This window comes from Amblyomma maculatum, chromosome 2 (genome assembly GCF_055883805.1).
Source record: "Amblyomma maculatum isolate TAMU_Amacu chromosome 2, ASM5588380v1, whole genome shotgun sequence".
Taxonomy (NCBI): Eukaryota; Metazoa; Arthropoda; class Arachnida; order Ixodida; family Ixodidae; genus Amblyomma; species Amblyomma maculatum.
Window position 1 is genome coordinate 67,026,065 of NC_139345.1, and position 26,818 is coordinate 67,052,882.

The 26,818-nt window shown below is 43.5% G+C and overlaps 1 protein-coding gene across 1 annotated transcript in view; it reads left to right on the top strand.

The window, feature by feature from the left end:
- The first annotated feature begins 1,306 nt into the window (after positions 1 to 1,306).
- LOC146198876 (acetyl-coenzyme A synthetase-like) overlaps positions 1,307 to 26,818 on the top strand; it is a 61,560-nt gene continuing 36,048 nt past the window's right edge. The window contains exons 1-3 of the mRNA XM_084594347.1: positions 1,307 to 1,899; positions 16,613 to 16,704; positions 24,703 to 24,806. Coding sequence (XP_084450473.1) covers positions 1,562 to 1,899; positions 16,613 to 16,704; positions 24,703 to 24,806 — 534 coding nt within the window. The 5' untranslated portion in view covers positions 1,307 to 1,561. The remainder of the gene's footprint in view (positions 1,900 to 16,612; positions 16,705 to 24,702; positions 24,807 to 26,818) is intronic.

Below are 26,818 nucleotides of genomic sequence, written 5' to 3' on the forward strand. Positions count from 1 at the left end.
TGAGACTCTTTACTTTTGTTGTTCCTTGATGGTTTACTTGTTTGGTTTCGCTTCTTTTGATTTTCTTAGGGCAAGGAGATGTGTGTGTGTGTCTGGGGGGGGGGGGGGGGGGGCACTGAATTATCCGAGCAATACTGTGCACTGGTACTGGTCGCACCTTATTACTGAGAGCCATCATGGGAAGGCACTGCAAACGTTGACGAGTATGCGAGCTATAGGAGCGACTCTGGAGTTCGGCGTAACGTTGAACCGAGTTGTGCCTAGCAGGGCCGTTGTCAAAAAAATAAAAAGAAACTACAGCGACGTTCAATATTCGCCTTAAGAGTAGACGCAAAGCGCCTTTAACACCGCCTTTTCATTCTGCACATACTTTTATGTACGTATTTTTTTTCTGTTTAATTTGGTGTTTGGGGAAAGGAAGGCGCAGTATCTGTTTCACTTTTCAGCGGACACCTAAACCCATCTGCCCCGCATATATGGTCGGTTCGAATTTGCGTCGCAAACTAGCCTCCAGTTTGACTAGCAGATGAATGTTGAATGAACCATCCTGAACGCCGCACAAAGAACGGTTGCATCACAGTTTTGACACGAAATCACGTGCATATTTGGGTTAGGGAGACCGCGTCGGATTTTAATCCGAGCAAGAGTATACGCTTCGCGTAAAAACATCTAAGACGTGTCACTAAACACGAAATTTACACGAGACATCTCTGTTACACAAAAAGGCATAAATGGCTACCGGCAGCGCCGTCTTTTCTCGAAGCCTCGATTCGAAAACTGACTCTCCACTGAGAGTGCAGGAAGCTTGTCACCTCCTTATCGGCAACCTCAGTCATCTGTGGACGTCGCATACTGACGTCGCTTATGTAAGCAGCTTATGGCGACAACGAATTCCGACCGAGTGCCCACCGGTTGGGTCTTCAATCTTGATCACACAGAGGGCAAGAGAGAAACCCACAAAGAGAGAGAGACAGAGAGAGAGAGAGAATGCCAGCGCACATCTCTCGTCGTAGTTGGTACGCGGACGACAAATAGCGACAGTGCGGACGCTCCTCCTCCACGTCAGCTGACGACATCCGCCGAGGATCCCGGTTAATGTTCCCCGCTTGATTCTTTTCTTTTTCCGGCGACAATACGGCGTGCTGAACCTCGCAGCTCGACCTTTCCGTGGCTGACCACCGATGAGGGCGCCCTTGCCCCCACGCTCTCTACTCCTTCTCTGCCTCAAATCGTTGCCCTCTCTCTCTTCCCTGCTGCTTGTTCACAGCAGGCGCGCGCACACGGCACACACTGCAACAGCGCAAAAAGGGAAACCAGCTTTTTAGTGAGCGCCTATCTCCGGGGTCGCTCAGTGGCCAACACGCACGCACACACCTTCCTCCCTCCCTCGCCCTCGGTCTGCACAAGGGCCCGTTCTTTATCACGGCGCGAAATCCAACACCGGCTCGATTCAGGTCCGGCGCGCTGGCAGTCTCGGGCCTGCGCTCTGTACACAGCCTCTGGGACCGGGCGGCCGCTTCTTGTGGAAGACCCCCGAGCGGCCCCGATCTCCGGCCGCACCATGAGCATCCACAGTGTCCAGCCGGAGCAGGACGACGACCAGCCCACCCTGCACCATCACCGCCTACAGCAGCACGAGTACCATGTGTCGTCCATGGCTCAGTACCAGCGCATGTACCGCGAGTCCGTGGAGGACCCGGCCTCCTTTTGGGGAAAGTTGGCCCAGAAACTCGACTGGAAGGTGCCGCCCAGCGCCGACCGCTTCTTGGCGTACAACTTCGATCCACGCGCGGGCCCAGTGCGACTCATGTGGATGCAGGGCGCCATCACTAACGCCTGCTACAACGTACTGGACCGTCATGTCCTAGCTGGACGTGGGGACAAGGTGGCATACTACTGGTGAGCGCGCATGGCGCCCTTCGGCTACGGCTGATCGCAAACGCGCTACAGGTCGCGGTATTGTTACTGAGCGAATGTGACTTCTGTTCTACAGTGATTAGGGTCGCGTAAAACCGACGACCGTTGAAAGAAATAACGTAAACCGGGCATCTGTCTGAACGTTCATTTTATGAACAGATGATGTTATTACAGACATAAATTGTACCGGCACAGCAAGGATGCAGTGGCAGTGGTTTGGCATGCGTGAGTTCACTGTTTACACGCAGTAAATTCTCAAGGTCTGCGTCGGAGGCACCTGATTAAGAGACGAAAGGTACGCATGAAAAGCAGGAAGTAACGACAAGTATCGAATAAATGTGAGAAAGATGGGTGTTTACGGGTCCTATAGTGGCCCCTCGGCTAGGAGGAAAGCTGTAGCTCAAGGCTCTTAATTATTTTCGATCACTTGCGGCCTCTTCACGTCCAGAAGTAGCCTGATATACGAGGCCTTGATTTCCTCTTCCATGAAAATGCGGCCGCTGCTGAGTGTCTGAACGCACAACCTCAAGGACGTCATGATATAGCTCCAGACTGAACTGGGAAAAAGTGTTCCAGCCTTAATTCTCCAACCGCTTTCTTTCACGACTCACGGCTGCACTCTACGAAATGTACGAGGTTCATTTATTCACGCTATAGTTTTAATTAGTTTATTCTAATTGGCTTTCGGATGAAGTAGAAGCCGATTTCAGGCGTGTGTCTGTAGACATGTCAAGTGAGCGCCGGCTTCCCTGCTCTGAATATCATTGGACAATACCGCGCGTTTCAATGAATAAAGTGGAACTGAATCGGCCTCTGCGCTGGTAGGCCAGGAGAATCGGTATGTAGCAGGCGTTGAGTATCATGCAAGAAACGTTCACAGTAAAAGGCGATAAGGCTGTAGACCAGTAATAAACCACTGCAAAAACAAATATATAGTATACGATGTTAGAGAGCAGCCCAAATAAGGTGGAAATTGTGAAATTGAGAGTTTGGAACTTTCCCGAAAGGCATTTGTCAACCAAGGTCGTATTATCAAAGGAGCTTTAAAGTCACCGATTTTGAGATAGTGCCCCTTGTGGCGTATCTATACGTCGTCAGCGATACATCATCAGTTTTTTAACCAGTGTTTCTTGGGCCCCGTTATGATAGCGCTGCCTAGTATCCCATCTTTTCTACCTCACAGTTCATCTGACCAGCGTTCATGTCACTAGAACCAATCAAGTCTCATGACTGATTTCGACTATTTTTTACAATTGTTTCGTTGCCTTTTCAGCCAATCGATAGATTGAATAAATAATCAAAAACTGATTAAACAACCAGTCTGTTCTACTCATGCCATAATTAAAATTTGACAATTGAAATGTTAATTCGAATATTTATGGCATCACTCCTGCCATATTATTATCAGGATGTTTTCTCTTTCACTTGTTTATTTGAGACATCTGCATAACAAGAAATCTGCATTTGTAAAAAGCTATTTGCATATCATTAAACCGCCAATGCTTGCTAATCGTTAAACGAACTTCGAAGCAGAGATTATAGACACAATATCCTCCTTTGTTTTGGTACCTTGATGTGAAAAGTAAATCAGACGTAAATTTTATGTCTGTACGCCAACGAAAAATCGAGCCTTCTAAAAAGCAAAGTTTTTGTGCGCAGTATACCTTAGAAAATAAATTTTCTTATAAAGAGAAACATTAGTAGCGAAAGCACAGCATTTGTGCCTTTTTCAAGAGAGCGTGTATACATATGTAGTATAGGACAAAAAACAAAATTCGTGTTTTGATCACTGTGCGGCCAAAACGCCCCACTCGAACCGGTGCTTTTTTTTTTTTTTTGGCCACATTAAGAAAAAAACGTACATTTTGTCCGGGTAATGAGCAGCTTCGTCACATCTGCACATTTGTTCATTATCTGTCCTGCTTAAAGGCATGCAAAACTGTAGAATTAGGGAGGGGGGGGGGGGTATGTTTTTTTTTTGCACTGTAGAATTACTGACATGCTGAGCTTTTTTGATTCCGATTTTTCTGCAGAACATCTCCACGAAGCGATAGAACGGACAAGTGCTCACTCCTATTTGTTGTAGTCCTGTTCTTTTATTTCTTTTTTTTTTTTTTCGGCACTCTGCAACGTCGACGTTCTACGCTGCTTCAAGTGTCTTGTGCTAAACTGAGCGCGCGTATGTGCGCTCGCTGACCCATATTAAGATCGTGGAGCAGTGAGCCAACAAATTCCACTTGTCACACAGCGTCGCAGTGCCTTTGACGTGAGCAGCTGGTCGCCGCTTGACGGCTAAAGCCAATCGGCAAAGCAGCGCGAGACTTCTATGTAGAAAAAAAAAAAAAAAAAAAAAGAGAGAGAGAGCATGTTTGTTGCAGCCGACTGCAATAACCGACGTGTAGGGGCGGAAGGCTACGCGCGAATACTTCTCAGAGCCTTACTTTGCCGTAACCTTGAGCGCGTAACAATACATTACTACAAGGATGCTTCGCATCATTGGGTCCTTAATTATCCGTCGGAGAGGGCGTAGTTTCCTGGTCTCTGAAATTATCTCGACTCTACCGGAGTGCTGGAAACTAATGGAGCACGCCCGCAAATGCAGGCAGAACACGCGATTCTTTAACGGATCATTCGTCCGTATACACTGTGTCTTTCATCTTTGAAGACGCGCCGCTGTACGTGCTCTCATCAGTACTCTAAAAAAAAAAAGAAAAGAATATGACTCCGCGATGACAATTTATCTTCAGCTACTCGATATGTACCGCACGCACTTTACGGAATAACACAAAAACAAGAAATCAACTGAGACGACAAAGAAAAAAAAAACAGCGTTTCGCAATACGTGCGCGGCGGTATCGCTCGCCATCGCAGATTGATATCTTGCCGTACCTAAAAGTCTAGGGCGAAATTTCTATAAAATTTACTCGAGACATCAGCTCACAAGGAACCCGCCAGAGACAATTCGCTTGCTTTGCTGGAAGAATTTCACTTACTATTGTCTCATAACACTCGTCCTTCTACTCACGAATAGCCATGGGAACCGATTAAGAACTCAATCTCGACTGTTGCTGCACGAAGTCGACATTTTGCGAGTACTTTCTGCCAACATTTATCCCTGTTGAAGGCGATATGATTGAACCCTTGATAGAGCACGTTCCATTCTATCAAAAGCGCGCCCAAAAATAGAAGTAGAAGTTCACCGATCATTGAGGACTAAATATGCTAGCGGAGCACTGACCCGTAAGCCTGATTACCTTGCCTGATTAGGAGGCCTGATTGAAATATACCAAACTTGGTCGTAATATGCACATGCCATAGTCACCATAGCAAAGTGTAGGTTATACATTTCTGCTATATCCGTAAATCTATATCTTGCTAAGGGTGGGAAGACTTCGAAACGAAAGAAAATAAACATACAATATGGGAAGTAACAATTTTTTTTAACTTCCTGTAAAGTTAATTTATCCTAGACTTAAGTTTCAGAAAGCAAGCTTTCTGACCCCGTTGTCGAACTCGCTTTCTTTGCCTCGAAGTAAAAAGAAAGTATTCATTAACTTGGCATCTTGAATGTGTCTAACACAGGTCGGCATTAATTTCATACTTCCGCGTATATTGCCCACGGTACGCTGCAAGCAATGCACGGCGCTATATTTCTGTAGATAAATTACATTTTTTTACATATTTAATTGTGCAGCACACAGTACTCAGGTGAACGCTCAAATGTAAATTCTTCACCTCTGTCCATTATTTATGGATTGGGCAGGCCTTATTATTATATTTTTTTGCAATAGTATTTGGTGCCTAGGCTGCTTAGCAATTTCATGAAAGTATGACGGTAAAAAAAATTGCGTCCGAAAAAATGGTCTAATGAAGATTTAACTTAGTGAGTATGAGGTCGATTGATGCTATTTATAGCACCCATAAAAATGCATGAGCAATGAGGATGATGCATACATAATTAGGCCTTAGCATCACCGACTTAGGAGGAGCCTCTTTTTCACTGCACTGCGCAGAGCAATCAATCAAGAAAACAGTCAAGTTGTCACTCAAAGTAAAGCATGACGCACACAATCAAACCTTCACGGGAGAAAAAACATGATTATTTTATTCATGCGCTCAAATATTAAGCAATTCCTTGATACTGCGTGATAATGCATTCCACACAAATGTGGCAGTGAAGACATTTTTTTTTTTAATTTATTATAGTTAGTGATCGGTGTTGGAAGTGAGTAGCTGTATGAGAGGCGAACGTGTTGGATCACATCAAAGCAGTTCTAGAGCGCCAGGCGCGGCTTTTATGGCGCAACACTTTGATGAACACGGCGCGATCAAGACACGAAGAAAGCGGCCACTGAGCCATGAGCCGCCTGATACCAACGAAGGGCAGGATTTCTCGATAAACATCTAAGCTGAGGTCAAATGTAACATCAAAACGCTGTACCCTTTCCGAGAATACAGGTTCCCGGAGTACAATCACTGCTGTTCTCGCGACGTATTGAGCAACTTCGCAGCTATATCCGGCCGATGCCAAGCACTCCCACTGCTTACGAAGAAGGCAGCCAAGGATGGCGGTCTTAACGCGCGTAACGCCAGCGAAGCAGATACAAGTGTCAGAATGCGCAGAGATTACGGGAGGAGCCCACGAGGCACTGTTTAACTCTCTCTGGTACGATGGAAGCCTGAGCCAGCACTTCATCCTGACAGCAACAAGGAGCTGATAAAGGAGAAAAAAAAGTAAGGCCAGGACACGCGGAAAGCTCCGGAGAGAAAGGGAAAGCATTATTTTTTTTTATTTCTTTAAACCCTTCCGAGTGCCCGGAGTAGCGCGCAGCGTGCTTTGAATCAAGAGGCGTTGACCGGCGCGCTTTATCTCACTAGACGCGCGGGAAAGATCTCCACAGGGAAAGCTCTTTTGGTGGTCAAGGCGCCGACCGCTGATATGAACGCTGCCGGGTTTAGAGTAAGCACTTGCGTCAACCACGCACGATCGCCGTCACAACAAAAGATCTGCTCAACGCGAACGTGACCACAGCTCTGGAGTCTCCGTGTTCATATCGGCAGAAGCCCTACAGTAGTGTGACGGCGTCATAGCTCTTTGTCTTTACATTGCGTAGCCTTTCAACCGGGATCCGGGTGCATGCTCCGATGTATCCCTTTGTACGCTCGCGTAGCGTCCAGGTCACGTACCCTCGACGGTCATCGGCAGGCTGTAATGCCCATTCCTACAAAGTGTTGCACTCGTAGTTCCTCTGGTAACATTTAGATCCGGAAGCCATTACTAGCAGCGGAAAGGTGCCCTCTTTCTATGCGCGAACGCACGCACAGGCATGCACGCACTCACATAGCACGTACGCATACACATAGCACGTACGCACACACACGGCGAGCGTTAGTGATATTGTGGAGACCTTAGCCGCTTTGTCAAGAAAAGGAACCAGCATAGTCCATGGTGTATAATTACCAAGGCAGTAAGGCTACCACTATATGCTACGATGGCAATGCAAGGCGCCGACAGATTGTCGTTTTGCAGTTGTCAACACTAGCTGCGCAATACGAAGACTCCCGGGCAAACGTATAGTCGTAGAGGTTTTAGCAGTAGTAAAATCACGAACGAACAATGCGACTGGTGCGGAGGGGAGCGCATTAGCATGCGGGCTCTGATTTCATGAGCGATCGGTGTTGAGTCGAATTTGAAACATTTGTAGTTTCGGTTTTAGAAATCACTGGTTTGTTTGGTTTGCTTTGCTTTGGTTTATATAGGGTTTAGCGTCTCAAAGCGAATCCAGCTATTGGAGACGCAGTAGTGGAGAGCTTCGAAAATTTCGACCACCTATTTTCTTTAACGTGCACTGACATCGCATGCAACACCAGCGCCTTAATTGCTTTTCGCCTCTATCGAAAAGCGGCTGCCGCGGGCAGTTTAACGCCCTAATCACTGCACCACCGCGGTGAAGGATTCGATCAAGCACCCTGAGGCACAGCAGTCTAACGCTCTAACCACTGCACCGCCATTGCGAAGGATTTGATCCTGCATCATGAGGCCGAGTAGTCTAACGCCCTAACCACTGCGCCACCGCGGCGAAGGATTCGATCCTGAGGGACAGCAGTCTAGGAATTCGATCCCTTATCCTGAGGCACAGAAGTCTACCTCTCTAACCACTGCGCCACCACGGCGAAGGATTCGATCCTGAGGCACAGCAGTCTAGCGCCCTAACCACTGCGCCACCGCGACGAAGGATTTGATCCCGCATCCTGAGGCACAGCTGTCTACCACCCTAACCACTGCGCCGCCACGGCGAAGGATTCGATCCCGTATCCTGAGACACAGCAGTCCAACGCCTTAACCCCTGCGCCACAGCGGCGAAGGATTCTATCTTGAAGCACATCAGCCTAACGCCCTAAACACTGCTCCACTGCGGCGAAGTATTTGATTTTGAGGCACAGCAGTCTAACGCCCTAACCACAGCGCCACCGCGGCGAAGGATTTGATCTCGCATCCTGAGGCACAGCCGTCGAACGCCCTAACCACTGCGCCACCGCGGCGTAGGATTCGATACTGAGCCACAGCAGTGTAATGCCCTAACCACTGCGCCGCCGTGGCGAAAGATTGGCCTAGCACGAGCCTGCGACTTTAACTTTGCTTTTGAATCTTTTACCCCCCCCCCCCCCCCCCCCCCGAAAAAAAAAAAAATCTAGCTATAACACGATCACTGCTTTCAAAGCGCCATTACGTTCAATCCATCCACGCATTAGAGCTAAATGGTAGACCCTGCAAAGCACCACCTTCGGGTCCCTTTCTGCTTGCATCGATTTCCTTTGATAAGCACCTGCGTCGGACGCAATGTTGATTTGAATGTAGTGATTGTGTTATTTATAGAACTGGATGACCCTGTACCTTGGTAGAGACGAGAAGCTTAGCAAGTGAGATCGAAGTGGCGATGGCCGAGTCTTTCCCGATATCTATTCTACGCTATAATTACAGACCTTCATATTTTTTATATTTTTTTATCTTGCTTTTTAAGCTTCTTTGTTTGGTTGATTACCCGTGTTTCATCTCTACCTACATTTAAAAAGTCATCATTTTGATAGCCATAATGTTCCGTCCATTTTATCCAATTACTCAACAAAACCATTTCTGATCTCTCAAATTCTGTGTGAAATGCATCATCTTTCAGCAGTTTTGCATTGATCAGTTTGAATATATTCGAACTGGACTCAGATGTCGATTAATTCCCTAGTGTGAATGAGACACATAATGTATTACTAAATGTAACCGGTTCCACCGCGTAATTATCATCAATCACCATGAGCTCAAGGAAAAAGTTTTATCAGCACATCTAACATGACTTCTCCTTGGAAATGGGTGTAGCAGAGTGTCAATCCTTCTCTGTTTAAGTGTGTGAAATTTCAAATACAAGCCGTCCGGAGAGCATATGCGTAGAAAGGTTTCTTAACACGTCTTATTCCGTTTAAAATGGCGTTTATCCAGCGTGTGAAACTTTTCTTTAACTTTTTATAATCAATTTTTGCCGAGTGTTACCAGCCAATACTCGGACATTTCTTTAAGCTTCGCGGGTTGGTCACATTGGATTATAAGTGCCTCATGTGCACAGGTAACCAACAGTAGTAGGGCCTTTCTTGATGACCCTCACAAAAACTCATTTTAAAGGCACTGTATAGGTTCGTCTTCAAGCGCCTTATAAAATAAAGCGGTTATGTCATCGAGAACTGGCAACATTTTCAATTATAGCTCATTAGTAGCGCGTAACAGTTCCCCTCTTAAAAAAAAAGAACGGTCTGCAGATTATCAGTGTACAGATTGCTCAGTTGAGGCGTCATTAATTTAGCTCACAGTAGTGAGCTACCACCTGATTGGAAAAGTCCGCTTGAAATTGATATCAAGCCCTGATATAACTGAGCCGTACGAACGTGTGTGCATTGGAGTAAGGTGTCTGACTCGGCATCCAGGAATCCCAGAAGTAGCGATTCTTATCTCCCCCCCTCCCTCTTCGTCATTAGCGGTGGTAATCTCCATGGCATCCGCGCTGGCATGATGCTATACAAGAACTAAGATACGTTTCTCACGTACCCAGCGTGGCTGTCAGGATGATTGACAGCTATAGGGTGACAGGACGCCCGACGCGGCCGTAAGTACGAGGCATTAAAGGCTTTCGCCACAAGAGGCTGTCGCCTCGGCAGTATATATGACAACGTATTCAGTGCATCTATGTATCTAACATCGGAGCTAGCTGTTCCCGAAACAGTATACCATCCATTCATATCCATACCATCAACCAGGTGATAGAAAAATGCTCGGAATATAACCAGCCTTTATACATAGCATTCATTGATTACGAAAAAGCATTTGACTCAGTACAAATCTCGGCGGTCGTGCAGGCGCTGCGAAATCAGGGTGTAGACAAGCCGTACGTGAAAGTGCTGAAAGATATATATAGGGGCTACACAGCAACCATAGTTCTGCGTAAAGAAAGTAACAAAATTCATATAAAGAAAGGTGTTAGCAAGGAGACACGATCTCCACAGTACTGTTTACAGCTTGCTTAGAGGAAGTATTCAGAGACTTGGAATGGGAGCAGTTACAGATTAGGGAAGATGGAGAATATCTCAGTAATCTGCGATGCGCTGATGACAGTGCCATGCTAAGTAATTCAGGGGATGAATTGCAAGGAATGATTGATGCCACAGACTGGAAAAGCAAAAAGGTAGGCTTGAAAATCAATATGCAGAAGACTGAGGTAATGTTTAACAGCCTCGGGAAGGAACAGCAGTTTACGTTAGGTAGTGAAGCACTGGAAGTAGTAGGCGAATATGTCTACCTAGGGCAGGTGGTTAACCGCAGATCCGAACCATGAAAGGGAAATAAGGCGAATAAAATTGGGATGGAGCGAATTTGGCAAGTACTTGCTGATTATGACTAGCAGCTTACCAGTATCGCTCAAGATGAAAGTATACAACAGTTTCATCTTACCTGTGCTCACCTATGGAACTGAATCGTGGAGGCTAACCAAGAGAGTTCTACTTAAGTTGAGGACAACCCAGAGGGCTATGGAACGAAAAATGGTAGGGTAACATTAAGAGATAGGAAGCGTGCAGAGGGGGTCAGAGAAATAACTCGTTACTGATATTCCGATGGAAATCAAGAAGAAGAAATGGGCAAGGGGCGGTACATGTAGTGCGAAGAGAGGATAACCGATGGTCGCTTAGGGTAACGAATTGTATTCCAAGAAAAGGAAAGCGTAGCAGGGGGCGGCAGAAAGTTAGGCGGGCGGATGAGGTAAAGAAGTTCGCAGGGGTCAAGCGGATTCAGCTAGCACAGGTCCGGGCTAAATGAAGGAATATGGGGGAGGACTTCGTTTTGCAGCGCGTATAGTGCGGCTGATAATAATAATAATAATAATAATAATAATAATAATAATAATAATAATAATAATAATAATAATAATAATAATAATAATAATAATAATAATAATAATAATAATAATAATAATAATAATATATTATTATTATTATTATTATTATTATTATTATTATTATTATTATTATTATTATTATTATTATTATTATTATTATTATTATTATTATTATTATTATTATTATTATTATTATTATTATTATTATTATTATTATTATTATGAACCCGCTGACCGATCAGGACCCATACGTGCCACCAGCCAGAGGCACGTTCTTGATTTTAGCTCACTACGCCGGCGCCGACAACGCGGATGTTTTAAAGCTCTGTCGCATGAAACAGCCCGAGCCGCTTCCTAACCCACTTGCTTTGTAAGCATACAGGTCAAGATAATATTGGCTGAATAGCGTCTTTATCGCTTTCCAGTCCTCCATCAGACAGTCTCAATATTGACAGCGTCTTTCTCTCTAGTACACGTTTTAACTCTATTGAGTTCTTTCAATTAGCCCGGTCCTGTATTAGATGCATCCACTTGACACCTGCTAACTTAAGGCTTCTACCGAAAGTGCGTCGTTGCGAACAGGGACATAGCTCGCAGGAGACGCAGTCGGGCACCGGCTGATCGGTGGGTTGTGTGATGTCCCGCGTGTCATGGTCGAGATCGCAGCAGCTGCCACCTCTGAGCTGAGGGGATGATGTGGGGACCGAACCACGTCGGGCGCTCAATTGTATCTCGGTTTATAGGCTATACTCGTGTATGCCACGCAGGCATTGTTGTACCTCTTGGTTAAAGCGGTACGTTATATTCATTTGGGGAGTTCTTACGGATAATGTGGTCGCTCACGATTCGTGTGCCAGATAATAGAGGCACAAATTAAGTGATTGGTGAATAATCGAGTTGCAAAATGCTTGTACGAAAACGATGACCGTCAAGGGCAACCGCAAATGGATAGCACTAACGATGTCACGTCATGCCCTTCAAAGCGGAGCCGAATGGTCGTTGTAATGTCAACGCATTAAAAGCTTCCGCGCATTAGAGCACTGCCAAAAGTAAAGGGACAAACCTCAGTGAGGTGATCTTATAGACACCCCGCACGGGGCGTTGCTTCATGGGGGCGTATTCCATTAACGAACATACGCACACACAGTCTGTGCTTTGCGCCTCGGTCTAACTTTTCCGAAACAAACAGAGCGAGTGTATCCTGGATAGGTATGTTTTTATCCATAATTATTTCGCGTCCGTGCAGTCAAACACGACCGGGGGAAGGCAGGCAGAAGCCAGAGACCCTCACACAACTTCCCGCACTGGACGTATTATTGTCTGTGTAAACACTGATATTACGTCACACCACTTGTGTAATCCGTATTTAATTCATTTTTTATCTCTATAGCTAGTCTTCACAACATGACTTCGCAGACGAGTTGAGGTCACAACACGTCTGTGAAATCACAACCGTTCCAATCAATGCCAAAGGCAGAACGATGCGATGGAAAATAACAATTACGAAATCCCTTACAAAATATGGCCTCTGCTCTGAACATGGTACTCGCCTGACTACTTCCTGAAAGCTGTATCAATCGGCATCAGTGACAAGACATAACGGCAAGGCCCAAAAGATATCTCTGCGGCCATGATCCCAATAATGATTCAAGATCTTGCCTTTGTTCTGAGTATTTGCTTTTGAACACTCCACTAGTTGTGCGCATATTCCGATAGTTTTCATTGTTATCTAAATGACTGTAATCAGCAGCTACCCTCCAATATCCCAATCATTTATAAGGCGAAATGCGCCTGGCATTCCAAATCAAGGCCACACATAAATGAGCTTACATATATAAGGTCTGATGCAATTGAATGTTATCCCCTCAGGCTATATAACCTATTTGGAATAGACAGCTGTGATACGACTTTTCTAATCGAAAAGCTGAAAGGCATTTATAAGTTTAGCGCATCGATGTATTCATTTATCCTGCAGCATAAATTTTTATCCAAAGTTAGCGAGGGTTATGTTGGAAACATTTTTTCTCCCGATATGTCCTGAACGAACGGGTTAACCTCCAAGTCATGTGATACTGCACATTTCACTTTCCAGGAGATTTAGAACTAAGTTAATAAATACTGAAAAAAGCGAAAGGTTGGCAATGCCGTAAGACTATTTGGCTTACAATGCTTCTAGTGGACCATTTAAGGAAGAACCTTGTTAAATGTATGCTAGATTCGCAACACGAAGAGTAAAGACACACTCAGTACCATAAAAAAAAAAACGCCGATGGCTCTTGCCGTCCATTCCTTGCGCTGTCCTAGAAGCGATGATATCAACCTGCAACAATTAAAGGCAACTATTTCTGCAAGAACAAAAATAATGATTATTGTAGTTTGCACGTAGAAAAAGCATACCGATTGGATGCGTGACATTAACAGGGACAGTGCCGGAGAAGCTACCCAAGAAAGTTAAGTTTTGAAGCCTTTTTCGTGATTAAAAAATAATAGGTGAAGAGTAGGAACCTTAGATGCACATTTTCAACATCAGGGAGATTTTCCCAAGATATCCATTTTTTATACATTGCAGCGTATTAACTGACAATTAATCATTTTGTAAGTCATTGGCACCTGATTTTTTCGTGATTAAAAAACAATAGGGGAAGAGTAGGAACCTTAGATGGACATTTTCAACATCAGGGAGATTTTCCCTTTAAAGAATCTCCAGAAAGCAGTGAAACGCTACGCTTCGACAATTACTTCATCTGGCACACCATACGGGCTGTAATAATAATAATGTAATAAAATGTTTAAAATTTATCGGTCCGACAAATTGCTACAGAACTGTCCAACAAAACGATCTCCACCACCAACGTCGGCTACGAACGTCGGGGGAGATGATCCTACAAGTTAATCCTCATTTTAGGCCTGCCTGAAGCACAGCAGCAATGGACATGAAAAGTGCATTTTCAAATTCGTACTAGCGGTTTTACCCTGGGGCCACTCGCCCATCAGCCAAGGCATGCCAAAGGCTCATATCCGGAGGCTCACTCTATAGAGTTACAGAAGGAGACTGCTTTGAGTAGGCAACTTCTTTTGGGCATGCTTCAGCCTGCAAGGCCAGTGCTGAAGAGGACAGGCAAATTCATAATTGTTATTTAATGATGATGACAAAACTGCCGATGGTCTTTTCCAGTCATCTCTTTGTTGCTCTGGTACTGATGATATTTACTTCTGTAGGACATGAAGCGCTCTGCTTGAGTTCCAAACAAGCTTTGACGTCTCTACGCGAGCCCCTCTAGGTGCGGCTGACGTAGAAGTGCCTAAAAAAATAAGACCTCCTTTTTTCCAATGCTAGAAATTATTTATCCTTCAGCTGATGCTAATGGACGACAATCACGTTTAGAGAAAGTCCTCTAAGTCTCTTGCAATGTGCAGGCCTAATCGATCTCAAAAGCAACATCTCATTTTCTTGCAAATCACAATTTGTCTCGAACACTAACGTAGAAAGATACTTCTTTGTTCTATATAAGCATGTTCTGTCTGAATGGTGATGCATAGTTGCGCAGTTAAATTATAGTTATCACACAATAACTACGTTGTCAAATTTATTCTAACAAGAAAAGGAATTAAGTTCTTGACAGCGAAACAAGTGTTTGTATTTCAAACGCCCCCACATATCTGGAAGACAGGGCTTTCATACTGTCGCGTTGCTCAGTTAGTTCTGATCATCCTGGGAAACTATCAGCGGCTCTGTACGTTAAAGCAAAAGTTACCTTCATTACCGCAATGGCCTCCAAACTATAAAAAAAAAATGTTTGTCTTTTAGATTGGAATAGCGACGGGAGCACGTTGCAGCACTCTATGGTCCAATTCATATATGGTAACATTAAGTGTACAACACTTAAAACGCCTGCCATGTTTACTAAAAGGTATTCCGCGATCATTATTTCAAACTCTGAAAATGTAGCCTACCCTCGACGTGACCCGTGGTGCAAGCAACTTTGTCGGCGTTTGCGAAACGGCCGGTGGCAGCGACACCTGTGTTCAAATTCTTGCCCTATTGTAGCTTAAAAAAAAAAGCAATGTTTTCAGCAAACGAAGCCTCGTTCGAATGAAGTAATCTAGCAATGCATGTTGGCTTCAGCTTGTTCTAGTGTGTCTTTAGGATTGGATACCTGTGCACGAATTTGTCATATATCAATGGCATACCTCGCGGCTATCCTGCCGCGTATACCGTGTCCTACCGTTTTATACACTGACCCAACGTTTCAAACACATGCTAAATTGCTACGCGTCGTATAATGTGTGGTCCGCCTTTTGTATCACCTCTCAGGCTGAAAGGAATTCTTATATTAGATCCCAAATTTACTGTTCATATCAGATCCCATACATTATGCCTAACAAAAAAACATTCATATAGTTGTTAGTTCAACAGGTGCATAAAATACAACCCACATTAGATATTGGTGCTGCTTTTTTTCTATACTTAAATATTAACTGTATGTAGAAATTGAATGCGGCCGGTACTCCAAGATGCTGAAAAGATTTTCCACTTTTTATGTTGCGGTATTTACATAAGAACAGCAGCAGCGCGTTTACATCGAGGCGAATATCTACTGCGTTGGTGGCACGCGTACGCCTACATGTTGATTGCGACACATTAAAAAGCTGAAGCCGCCTCTGCTCACCTAAAAAAAAAAAATCGCCCATACGGGCGTGACACTATCGCGAACAGACACGAAAAGAACACGTGCGAACGGCGGACAGCACGATGGCGTTCGGAGCCGTCGTTTGTAGTTGTGCGTCAATGTTCGCTTGCTCCAACGTTATGGCTATTAATAAGAAACAAACACCTAGCTGCCCATCCTTCCCTTATAATGCTTTCCCTGCGTACATATGTTAAAAAAGTGCACACTTTTGTACGCCTTGATCGTAGCGCTAACTTAAAGCCTCCTGATGAAGGAACAAGCTTCTGCGGCCAATTTTGCTCTGTTGATCAAGATCACCAAAAGCAAATACAATAAAAGCGCCAAGAATTTGGAACCTACTCCAAAGCGGAAAAGCTGTTGGGACACCTGTTTGCTGCATTACACGGAAGTAACGGGATTGAGGCATGTACGGATATAATTGGGCGCACACGCTCGTCTATCGTACTGGCATCGAAATTAAATTTGGAATATTTGAAACAAAATAGATCTGTCCTACAACATTTAAGGCTTGAGGATGGTGATATGCAGTGCTTTTGCGTTGTTCGAGCGCTAAAATGGGGAATCTCTTTACAGGGAGGGAAACAACCCAATGGACAAGAAAACCATAACGTACAGGGAGCTGCTCGATGACGTCTGCAGATTCGCCAACGTTCTCAAGGCGAAAGGTACGAAGACCTTTTAATTTTGCAAGTATATTTGCTCAAGTGCATCATTTCATTATGAAGTGCATTGTGTGAAATTAAAATGAAGACCATCTCAATAAACAAAACAGGCAGGTATCTAAGCTACAGGCAGATTTAATATGAAAGGGAACAGTATGAGCGCCGGCGAGACAGGTAACCTTCTCTAGGATACAGACCGAAGCAATATAAAAGGGACCACTAATTTTGCCCAGGAAAACGAATTTGGTCTAATTTTTTATAGAAGCGTCTCAAAAGGTGGAATATATTTCTAATAAGGGTGTAATTACACGTTGATATTCACCAAAGCACACTTAAATGGCTCCAAAGCCGCTTTCTCAGTTTTCTCGGAATCTTTGTAGTGTTGGAAGAAAAATCCGTCCCCGGGCCAAGGCGAATTTTTCTTTAACAACTACGTTTGTGACAGCTGTATAGCTTTCCATTGCAACCGTGTGACTGTGCTTGGGGGGAGGCAATGTGTAATTATTCCCTTAACATAAGAAACGAATCCACCTGTTCCTTTTGTGCCGAGGTTGAAGAGGCCTTACGAATATCGTTCGACTAATTGTTATTCAACTAACTGCAGGAAAACTTACACGTAAAATGGATATATATTATATATATATATATATATATATATATATATATATATATATATATATATATATATATATATATATATATATATATATATATATTTATATATATATATATATATATATATATATATTATATATATATATATATATATATATATATATATATATGAAGAGGCCTTACGAATATTGTTCGACTAATTGTTATTCAACTGCAGGAAAACTTACAGGTAAAATGGATATATATATATATATATATATATATATATATATATATATATATATATATATATATATATATATATATATATATATATATATATATATATATATATATATATATATATATATATATATATGCTTGTTAGTGATGCTTCATTATTTGAATGCTCATTATGCATGTGCAGCTGCTTTTATACTCAGCGGAAAAACTGCCGCCGCTGCTTCTTAGACAACGCGCTTCCTGCACCTTTCTGACGGAAAAGCTACGAAGCGTCACCAGCTTGAACCGTTATGGTAGCACTGTCCGCCATGCATATTATAGCACAATCGCAACGCTACACCTTCAGCGGGACTAGAAATGAAAAGAGACCTGTGTGTCGAGGGGGTCCGTTCTCGTACAAGTCATTGCTTTTAGACGGCAGGTGAGGTACTCACAGCTCTGACGTGGTTGCTGATAAAGTTAGCCCCTTCACGAACCAAAATTACCAGACTTCACATAAGCACTTAAAGATGACCTCTCCTGATTTATTTATTCTTCGTTTTGCGCAAAACTTTCTTTCCTTATTTACTCGTTTCGTAATACCCGACAAACTTATTCCGTGAAAGGAGCATTGCTATTCTGGACCCTTTACCAATCTGTTTCATCGCGCAGTTGTGTGAAGAATTTTATCACCATACGCAAGGCACTGATATCAAAATTTTACTCCGACTTCATTAGAAAGACCCAGAGGAAAACAAAAAATAAAAAAAATAAAGGAAATAAAGGCAGTTCCTTCAGCACAACTTAGTATTCTGGAAGCGCTGTTCGCATTCGCTTTTGTTGCTTTAAAGACGCATTTTCAGCCACAATCATGAATGGAATCTTAAATATTGAAGAACGTGTTGGGCGACACAGCGCAGCGCCGTATATTGTTGCGGCTGCATTTTTCGGAAGTTTCTCTTAGTGGAACTACAGCAAATAAAATTCAGCGACTGAATTGACATAGCGAACCCTCGGCATAATATGATGCAACATCAACGAAGGTAATACATATTACAGATGAAGTCCGCTGACATCGAAGGAAGTTGCCTGTGTATGAGGTGAAAGAACTGGTTTTATTGAAGCAGCATTTCTATACCAGCTTGGCGTGCAGTGAAATAGAGGCAAGCGGGAAGGCAGTGTGGTTTAACGCCCCGAAGGCGCACGTTGGCTGTAAAACGCACTTCCTTTTGATCTGGTGGTGCGCCGACTTTCGACAGAGGAAGTCGTAATAGCCGAATGTTGTTTACTTTCTATCTGCTTTACAGAGAGCGCGTGCGAACCGCTAGCGTTATTCGGACGTAATATCTTTGATAAAAGTTTGCGGGAGGACGATTTATGGCAATTTGCGGAGAGAGAAAAAAAAAACAGTTCAGTTTGGCCTTGTTGGTCAGTCAGCTGGCATTTATGGGGAGGACGCTCGTCCCCCTGTGCATAAATGTTTTCTGTAAAGCTGGTTTTCTTGATCACATGAAAACAATATCTTGCAATGAGCCCGCATCCAAATTATTTCTGTCTACCAGTGTTTAGACCCGTGCGAAAAGCGAGTTAAAGCACAATTCGCCAAGTCCGACGTTTTGCAATATAGCCCTTTCGTTGTAGCTCTCACTTTATTTCTTCATGCTCCAATTCCGCTTGGCGGGTTTGTATTGGTGGGGAACATTTTATCAGCAAATTTGCGACTTTCTTACCATTGCGTGAGACATATTTCTAGCACTTTAGACAGGCACGAAGAGAGAACACACACACCCCAAGCGCTAGCGTTTGTGGTGTGTGTTCTCCCTTCGTTCGTGTCTAAAGCGCTAGAACTATGCCTGTTGAATCTAAACACCAACTCGCCCAACTTTCTGCGTTACATTGCGTGAGGTTAAACCCATTAGTTTGTTTTTAAATACTGTTCGCTTCATCACCTGTGCCATTTTTTGTCTAGTATACATAATACTTTTTGCGCTCACAAATTTTTATATCCGCAACAGCTTCCTCTTATTCCGGCCACGGTACGTCAGCTCGCGGCCGAAAGGCTTTATCCAAAGTAGATGATGTCCCGCCAAGATGTTTTCTTTGCATCTGACTTCTTCGATAAGCTTTCACGGCTGGGCCTTCTGAGGATGTCATTTGGTGATGACCTTCGTACAGCTAAATGAAACCCGCTCACCTACTTTTGTTAACTTTCTCATCATCTCGATAACAAACTAATTTAAATGAAATAACAAGTAACCAATTTTCGTTAGGTAGATCAGCGAACATACATTTTTTTTTTTTTTTTATCGGCTGTGGAGGATGGCAGATTCTTTAAGACTATATTAACCTTTTAGGTTACAATTTAAGGACAACATGGACATTGTAGACTGTATACATTGCTTCGCGCATTAAACTGACACTTTTTAGCCTATACTGAAAAAAGAATGAACTCTGAAAAGTTGGAAGCACTTTTTTAGATCATAGTACAGTGCATCTCTGGAGCAGTGTTACATGAAAATTATTATTGCAGAAAACCAATTTCTGCTTCTAAAGCTAGTCCAACTTCAACGGCGTAGAGACTCGTGAAATGTTAGCGAACGAGACAGACATCGGGCCCACTTCACTCCACAATACACAGCGCTCTGTGTGAAGAGTCTGTTAGAGGGGGGTCAAAGAAAGTTAGGCGACTTTTTTTTGCCAAGAACAGTGGTTAGGAGTTTACAAACGGCTTCACGTGCGCCACGCTCACCTTTTTTTTCTTTTTTTTTTTTTTCACCGTTTTCATAAACACGAGGGTTGCCGCTTCTCCTTAAGCTTTTACTCATCTCAAGTCATTTCATTTCAGCTATGGCTTGAAATGCCCCATTCTGAGCAGTCCCAATCGATTCTGAATAGCTAATACGATTTAATAGGCTGCAAAAAAGTATGCCTCAGTATTGGAGCCCGTTTTTGTCTTCCAGCCGCCGCATGAGGAAGTATTCACGAAGCCTGTGAATACGGAGCGATCGCGTCAAGCATGGCTTCCGAGACGTAGTCCTCGTCTTACACAGTCCCCACTCACCAACAGCCTTTTTCTCGAAATTTCGCAGCATGGAAGCTAAAATATTAAGTTCACTCGTCTCATTCTTTTCTGTACAGAGATTATTAGTCTCAGCGCTGTACATGTCTCGTCTTCCCTTTCTTATATTTATGTAATAGTGAAAATAATGCACCTACAAATAGTAATTTTCTTTTTTCATCCAGAAATAGAAATGGAAGAGAAAAAAGGGGAAAGGGAAAGGAAGGAAACGAAAAGAAAGACAAGAGCTTAAAACTACTTGCAAAGCTGAACCGACTGGTGAAAACCCTTGCGCAGCGGGCCCGTCAGCCAAATGCTTGCGCTGTTCTGCTTTTCGATAACTAACTAGCCCGATGTGTGTTATGATTACTCTGCCTATCCCGAACTATCGACAAGTACCCATCTATTGCTTTCAGTTTCACTGTTGCCCGAGGAGATTCACTTTTGGACCTCTCCAAATGTGTCGGGCATGTTGTGAACTGTTCCATACCACAAGTAACGCAACGGACACCGTTTTCTGCAGATAGCCCGGGTCGACTTAACGCCCTGCACGCTAGCTCAAAGCGGTGCGCGATCAGGATCGCTTTAAAAATAATTATAAAGAGTACTGTAACTGAGGACTTTTGAATTCTCTTTTCTGACATAGTTTTGCAGTGAACACTTATATTGGACATTTACTTTATTATTTTCTAAATGCGCATATATATTTTGTAAAGTTTATTACAGCTTTTCACACTTCGCCAGTTATCTCGTTTCTGACTTAGGCTATAAATACCTGCTTTTTTGGCAAAACTTTTTGTTAGTTACACTTCATGTGGAACTAATGTTTATGCTGCTGCAGTGAAGAAAATATTTACTCACGTAACCTTGAAAGGATCGGTCTTTCTGCGGTATATAGTCTATAACGAAGTTGCCTATTTAGAAGAGTATATAGTAGATTTCTGTAATGTTACTGTCCACACGTCACTCACACAAGGGTGAGAGCCTTTCATCACCTTTCCCACAAGCTTGTAAGAATAAGGTAGATGAAAGAGAGAGAGAGAGAGACTGAACTTCTTTAACAGAAAAAAAAAAAAAAAAAGGTAATTTTACCGGCGTTTAAATCCACCGCATTGCTACACTCTGTGAGGAAGGGATCTGTGGGGAGAAAGACGGAAGTATAGAGGTGAAGTAAATATTGAACGGTTAAACACTAAGGATACAGATAAAAAATGTGAGACTCGGGAATATCTTTATTCAAAACAAGTAAAGCTCTAGAAGGGGCCTCCAGTCTCATACTTTCGTAGTAGCCCATTTATTGGGGATAATTTGCTTTCCATATAATCCGAATAAGAATAAAAATGTATTAGACATTAGATCTTATCTCCAACTTACCGCGCCTGACACCGCTTTCTTCCTGGCCTGCTGCACCGAAATTTCCATACTCAAGTTAGTGCAATCCCCATCGTTATCAGTGCGCGGGAGCGCGCTTATCTGAAAGGGCCACTGTGAATAATCCCCCGCAATCGTTGTCATAATTAAAAATTGAATCGCCTCTTTCTAAAGATGCTGGCGTTTTGTGGACAACAAAATATTCATTTATCACTGGAAAATCAGATTTAAAAATTTCCCAACAGTCGGTTCAAACGCGTGACTTCATTACTGAAAAGGACGGGCTGCCATCGGCTCGAAGTGAATGGCTGTATAGCGTTGCTTGGGGAATAATGGCCCAAAACTTTGTGTCGATGCAAGTATTTCGCTTCTGCAATAGGCCGATTTTGGCGACACCTCTATTTCTGTTTTTGTTTTCTTTTTTAGCTTATGAAGCTTCGTATCCTATAGATAGATGCAGGCCAACTTTTATTTTTCTAGAATGTCGCCTTACGGTGGATGCCTGGCTCAACGGTCACGTTCTCAGCCACTGTGCCAATTTTCATTAAATTTTGAATAGGCATGTAAGCGTTTGCCATCGTGAAAAAATAGAACCTCAGTATAGTGTTTTTAATACGATAAATATTGTTCACATTCTGATGAACAATGGAGCGCGTCAGAGCTGCATAACTCCGACGCTAAAATTGCTCGTAGTTTGTTCGCCTTTTCTGTATAGATTACCGAAGGAAAACTCCGCATACAAGATGTAGGAAAAAGACTGTTGTCTTATAACCACTATTGTGGAATAGTAATTAAATTTTAAAGATATTTTAAGAGAGATGCCTGACCTGTGAAAAAGGAGAAAGAAGAGGAAAACAGACGTCGCGCGCCGAAGACGATGAAGTTGTGAAGACCACAAAGCGGACGAAGCTCGAGCTGTCACTGTAGAACGCTGGCCTTTGTAGCTGCTACGACAAGATAAATGTATTGCCGTGAAAACTACCTAAATCGTCTCAGTACACTTGGTGGAGGTGTCGCCTGTTCCTAATCTGAAGCATCGAAGTCGCCCCTTGCCCGACTCTACCACTATAACAGACGCCACGACCAAGTCTGGCCTTCTTGTTCCCAGAGCTATATATATATATATATATATATATATATATATATATATATATATATATATATATATATATATATATATATATATATATATATATATATATATATATATATATATGTATACATATACAAACACAACATAGCAATGTAGCATGATATAAGTTCCTGGACTTGTTATCCACAAAATCGCAGTCCAAAAAGCCCCTTCAAGTAAATTCTGATTACAGTGTTGAAAACGATAGCGTTTTTTAGATGTGCACTTGGTTTCAAAAATTCGAAATCACAAAAACTATTTCAAATATTTTTACAGATATAGTTACGCTTGACGGGCTTTATTTAGGTGTGGCTTTTTTTTTCTCATTTAAAATCACTTTCAGCATGGTTAGGGCCTTCTACGGTGCAATGCTTGGCAAGTGGTTGCGGTAATCAGCGTTTAACTGGATAGCGGAAATTGCTCCGTTCAGTGCAAAATTCGGTGTCGGAGTTCTGAGCGAGAAATTGCCAGCATGCCCCTGGAAGATGACAGTCGGAAAGCCACAGATTACCGTGCTAAACCCGAAATCTCAGTGTTTAGAATGTTCGCAAGTGCCCCTCTTTAGCGGATAATCGAGATAATGATTAAGGGTTAGAAAATATAGGCGCAAATTAAGGGACTACTGATTAAGCGATTAGCAAAGTGAATATTCCTGGGCGGGAATCAACAAGGGGAGCCGGTATAGACGGGAGCCGCGTCATATTCTTAAAAGCTGAGCTGAAGCGACCCCAAATTTGAGCTTTTTAGTTGCCGGCCTTTTTTGTTCGCCAGTGCATAGACTCTGGCCAAGCTGATTAAAGATTCTTCTTGCTCACAAGGGTTACTAGACACGGACGTACAGACGGGGGCTTTCCAGTTGCAGCGGCAGAAGGCGAGCCATACTTCCGCGTCAACTTCTGAAACGGGGAGAGGAGATAACGCAACTAGCATGTGAAGTGAAAGTTTATTACCTGCTATCCCCGAAGCCTCTGCGTTTAGAAAGTTCGCAAGTGGCCCTTGGCAGCGGATAATGCAGCCCATTAGGGATAATTCCTCAATGGTCGAAGACATTAAAGCTGCTTTGCGCGCATATTGGAATTCCTTTTTGTTTTTCTTTCAAGATCCCACTGTTCATTGTACACGTTCCGTGCCCTACAGTCGTCACTGTTCTGTTGCCCTTTTCTTGCACACGGAACTTATTTAACTCCCATTCGCTTAAAATCGAAGCTCCGGTTTATAAATAAAATTTATGTCCCGTCAACATCAAGAGGATTGGAAAGAGTTCTCCTTAATTAGAACTCCAAAGAGATTCCAAACTTTCGGCTTTGGAACACGTCTCTCACTTCGTAGCAGAAATTTCAGAGTCGACTTTGTGTTGAACTCGCTTCGTCATCTGCTTTCCTCGATAATCTCAAAACACCGTTCTACAAATATACATCGCGGTTGAATGTAGGTGTGTTCATAAATAAAAACAATACGGGTTTATAACTGGCTATGTTCATTCGAACAGTGTTTGTTGCCCTATTAGCTCTATCGTTCTCAATTATACACTGTTTTCCGCTTTAAACCTCAACGAACATGGCACCTGAAACAACTTACCACGTTGTGCATCACTTCTCTCCCCCCCTCTCCTTTGTGGGCACAGGCGTGTGCCAGGGACACCTGGTCACCATCTACCTACCCATGGTGCCGGAGCTGGTGGTAGCCATGCTGGCCTGCGCCAGGCTCGGAGCCGTGCACACCGTGGTGGTGAGTGGTGCGCCGGAATTTGGGCCTCACAAAAGAAGCACTGTGGGGTTGTGCAGATGGCACTTGAGTTCGTCGCAGCCCCCCACAGTTGGACTAATATTTAGGAGAATGCCCCAAGGTGGAGTAGGTGTGTAATAATTGAGTCAAGACTCAGTATCGTGCACTCTAGCGCGGTCACACGGCTAAGAACGAAATTTATGCAGCTTCCTCAGAAATGTCGTAGCTGAAGCGAAATTCTTCTTGATCTCGGGTTCTATCACAGGATCACCACTTCATCCGGACTCTCACGTTACCTTCCGAAGTAACTGGGACAAGTAACTAGGGGAGGGCGAGGGAGAATCGGTCAATAACTCGGAGTTGTGAGGTTCTCTGTTATTGCAGTGTGGTTGCGCTTGGGTGGACGCTGAGTAGCAGTTACTCTCTTAATATATACTCCAGTGCCTCAACGAATAACTAGCTCCCACGTTTGTGCCACACTCGCTGCTAATACGGCGGACAGTAATTATCGAAATGAAAGAAAACAGGCGTACATTCGTGCAGAGCTCTGGTACAGCACTAAAACGACTGTAGCGGCAACTTCAAAAACTACACCAAACATTGGTTTGGTGTACTCGTGCTGTGCTTGATACCGTTATCCTGATTAGCATCGAAGGTTGTGAGAGTTATGAATGCGAGCAGTGCCTCAAAATATTCATGCAGGCAGGAACTTGCACGTCATGTGACTCATTCTCATTTTGAACTTTCAAATTTGGTCAAATGTATTTTGCGGATGCCACCATCGCAATGATGTGGAAATGTGACCGGTCCAGTAATGGCAGTAGCATTTCAAAAAAGTAATCAACTGAAAACAGACGGATGTGCCATGGAGGAAGAAGGAAGGTGCAATAACCACTGGACAGATGAAGTCACGTGTGCACGCACAAGCGTTGTTGGAGTTTACGTTAACGAGGGAAGTTGGTTGAGCTGGTAAGTATTTATGGTGAGCGAGCGCGAAAAGGCGAACACGGCAGAAAAGACATCACGACACAAGCGCTCGATTGTTTATTCGGGAAAAACAGCTTAAGAACACAAAAGAGGAGAAAAATACAAACAAAAACCGATGCCCCATCAGGAATAAATGTGATAAAACGTGTGTGATAAAACGTGAAGAAAAGCAGAGAACACCGGCACAGAACAAGCACGCTGCAAAACTCATTTGTCATCAAGAAATGCAATTTCAGAGGTTGTTAGGGTGGCAGAGGGAGTGCTGACACATGTGTCAATTGAGTTTGCGTTATAATAGGCTTCCGTGATGTAATAGGCTAATGTGTGAATTTGTGAAATGTGTGAAAAAGAACCGCAGTATACTCAAATTTTGGCCTACATCGCGTACGCTTTCCTAATCTATTGTAATCCCGACAATGGTCAGCAAAGTTAGTGCAGCCTTGGCGCTTGTGTCGTGTTGTTTCTTCTGCCGTGTTCGTCTTTTCACGCTCGTTTACCATGAATGTTGTTGGAGCTTCACTTGTTATCCAGCAGCCGTTTTTATCTTGGGGCTTATGCTGATTGCTAAGGTTGTCTGGGAATGTTAGCTCATCATATGCACAGAGGATGTACGACGACGAATTTTCCACTAGCGCATAATTACAGTCGTTACGTACTTAAAGCGTATCGTACGATACAGAGAAAACTAAACCAAGGATGGTTGACTGATTTTCACAGCAAACGGACGAACGTGTTCTCATTTTTGCATCTGTCTAGCAGCAACATGCCGCTCTCTGCGGTGGAGCTCGCGTAGCCAGCCAGCCCAGTGGGGCTCACTGCTGTCGCATCTGTAGCACTCTAGTTACTGTCGTAGATCCGTCCACCTCCCCTCCATCATTGCCTAATTCATTTCTTTCTTGTTGTATTCACAGTACAAGTACATCTGCGTCAGAGCTGAGCTATGCTTAGCCGAGCCCCATGTTATATTCCCTAGAAAAAAAAAAAAACATAACAAAAATTAACAGAGGCACCACGTGGAGTTGAACACC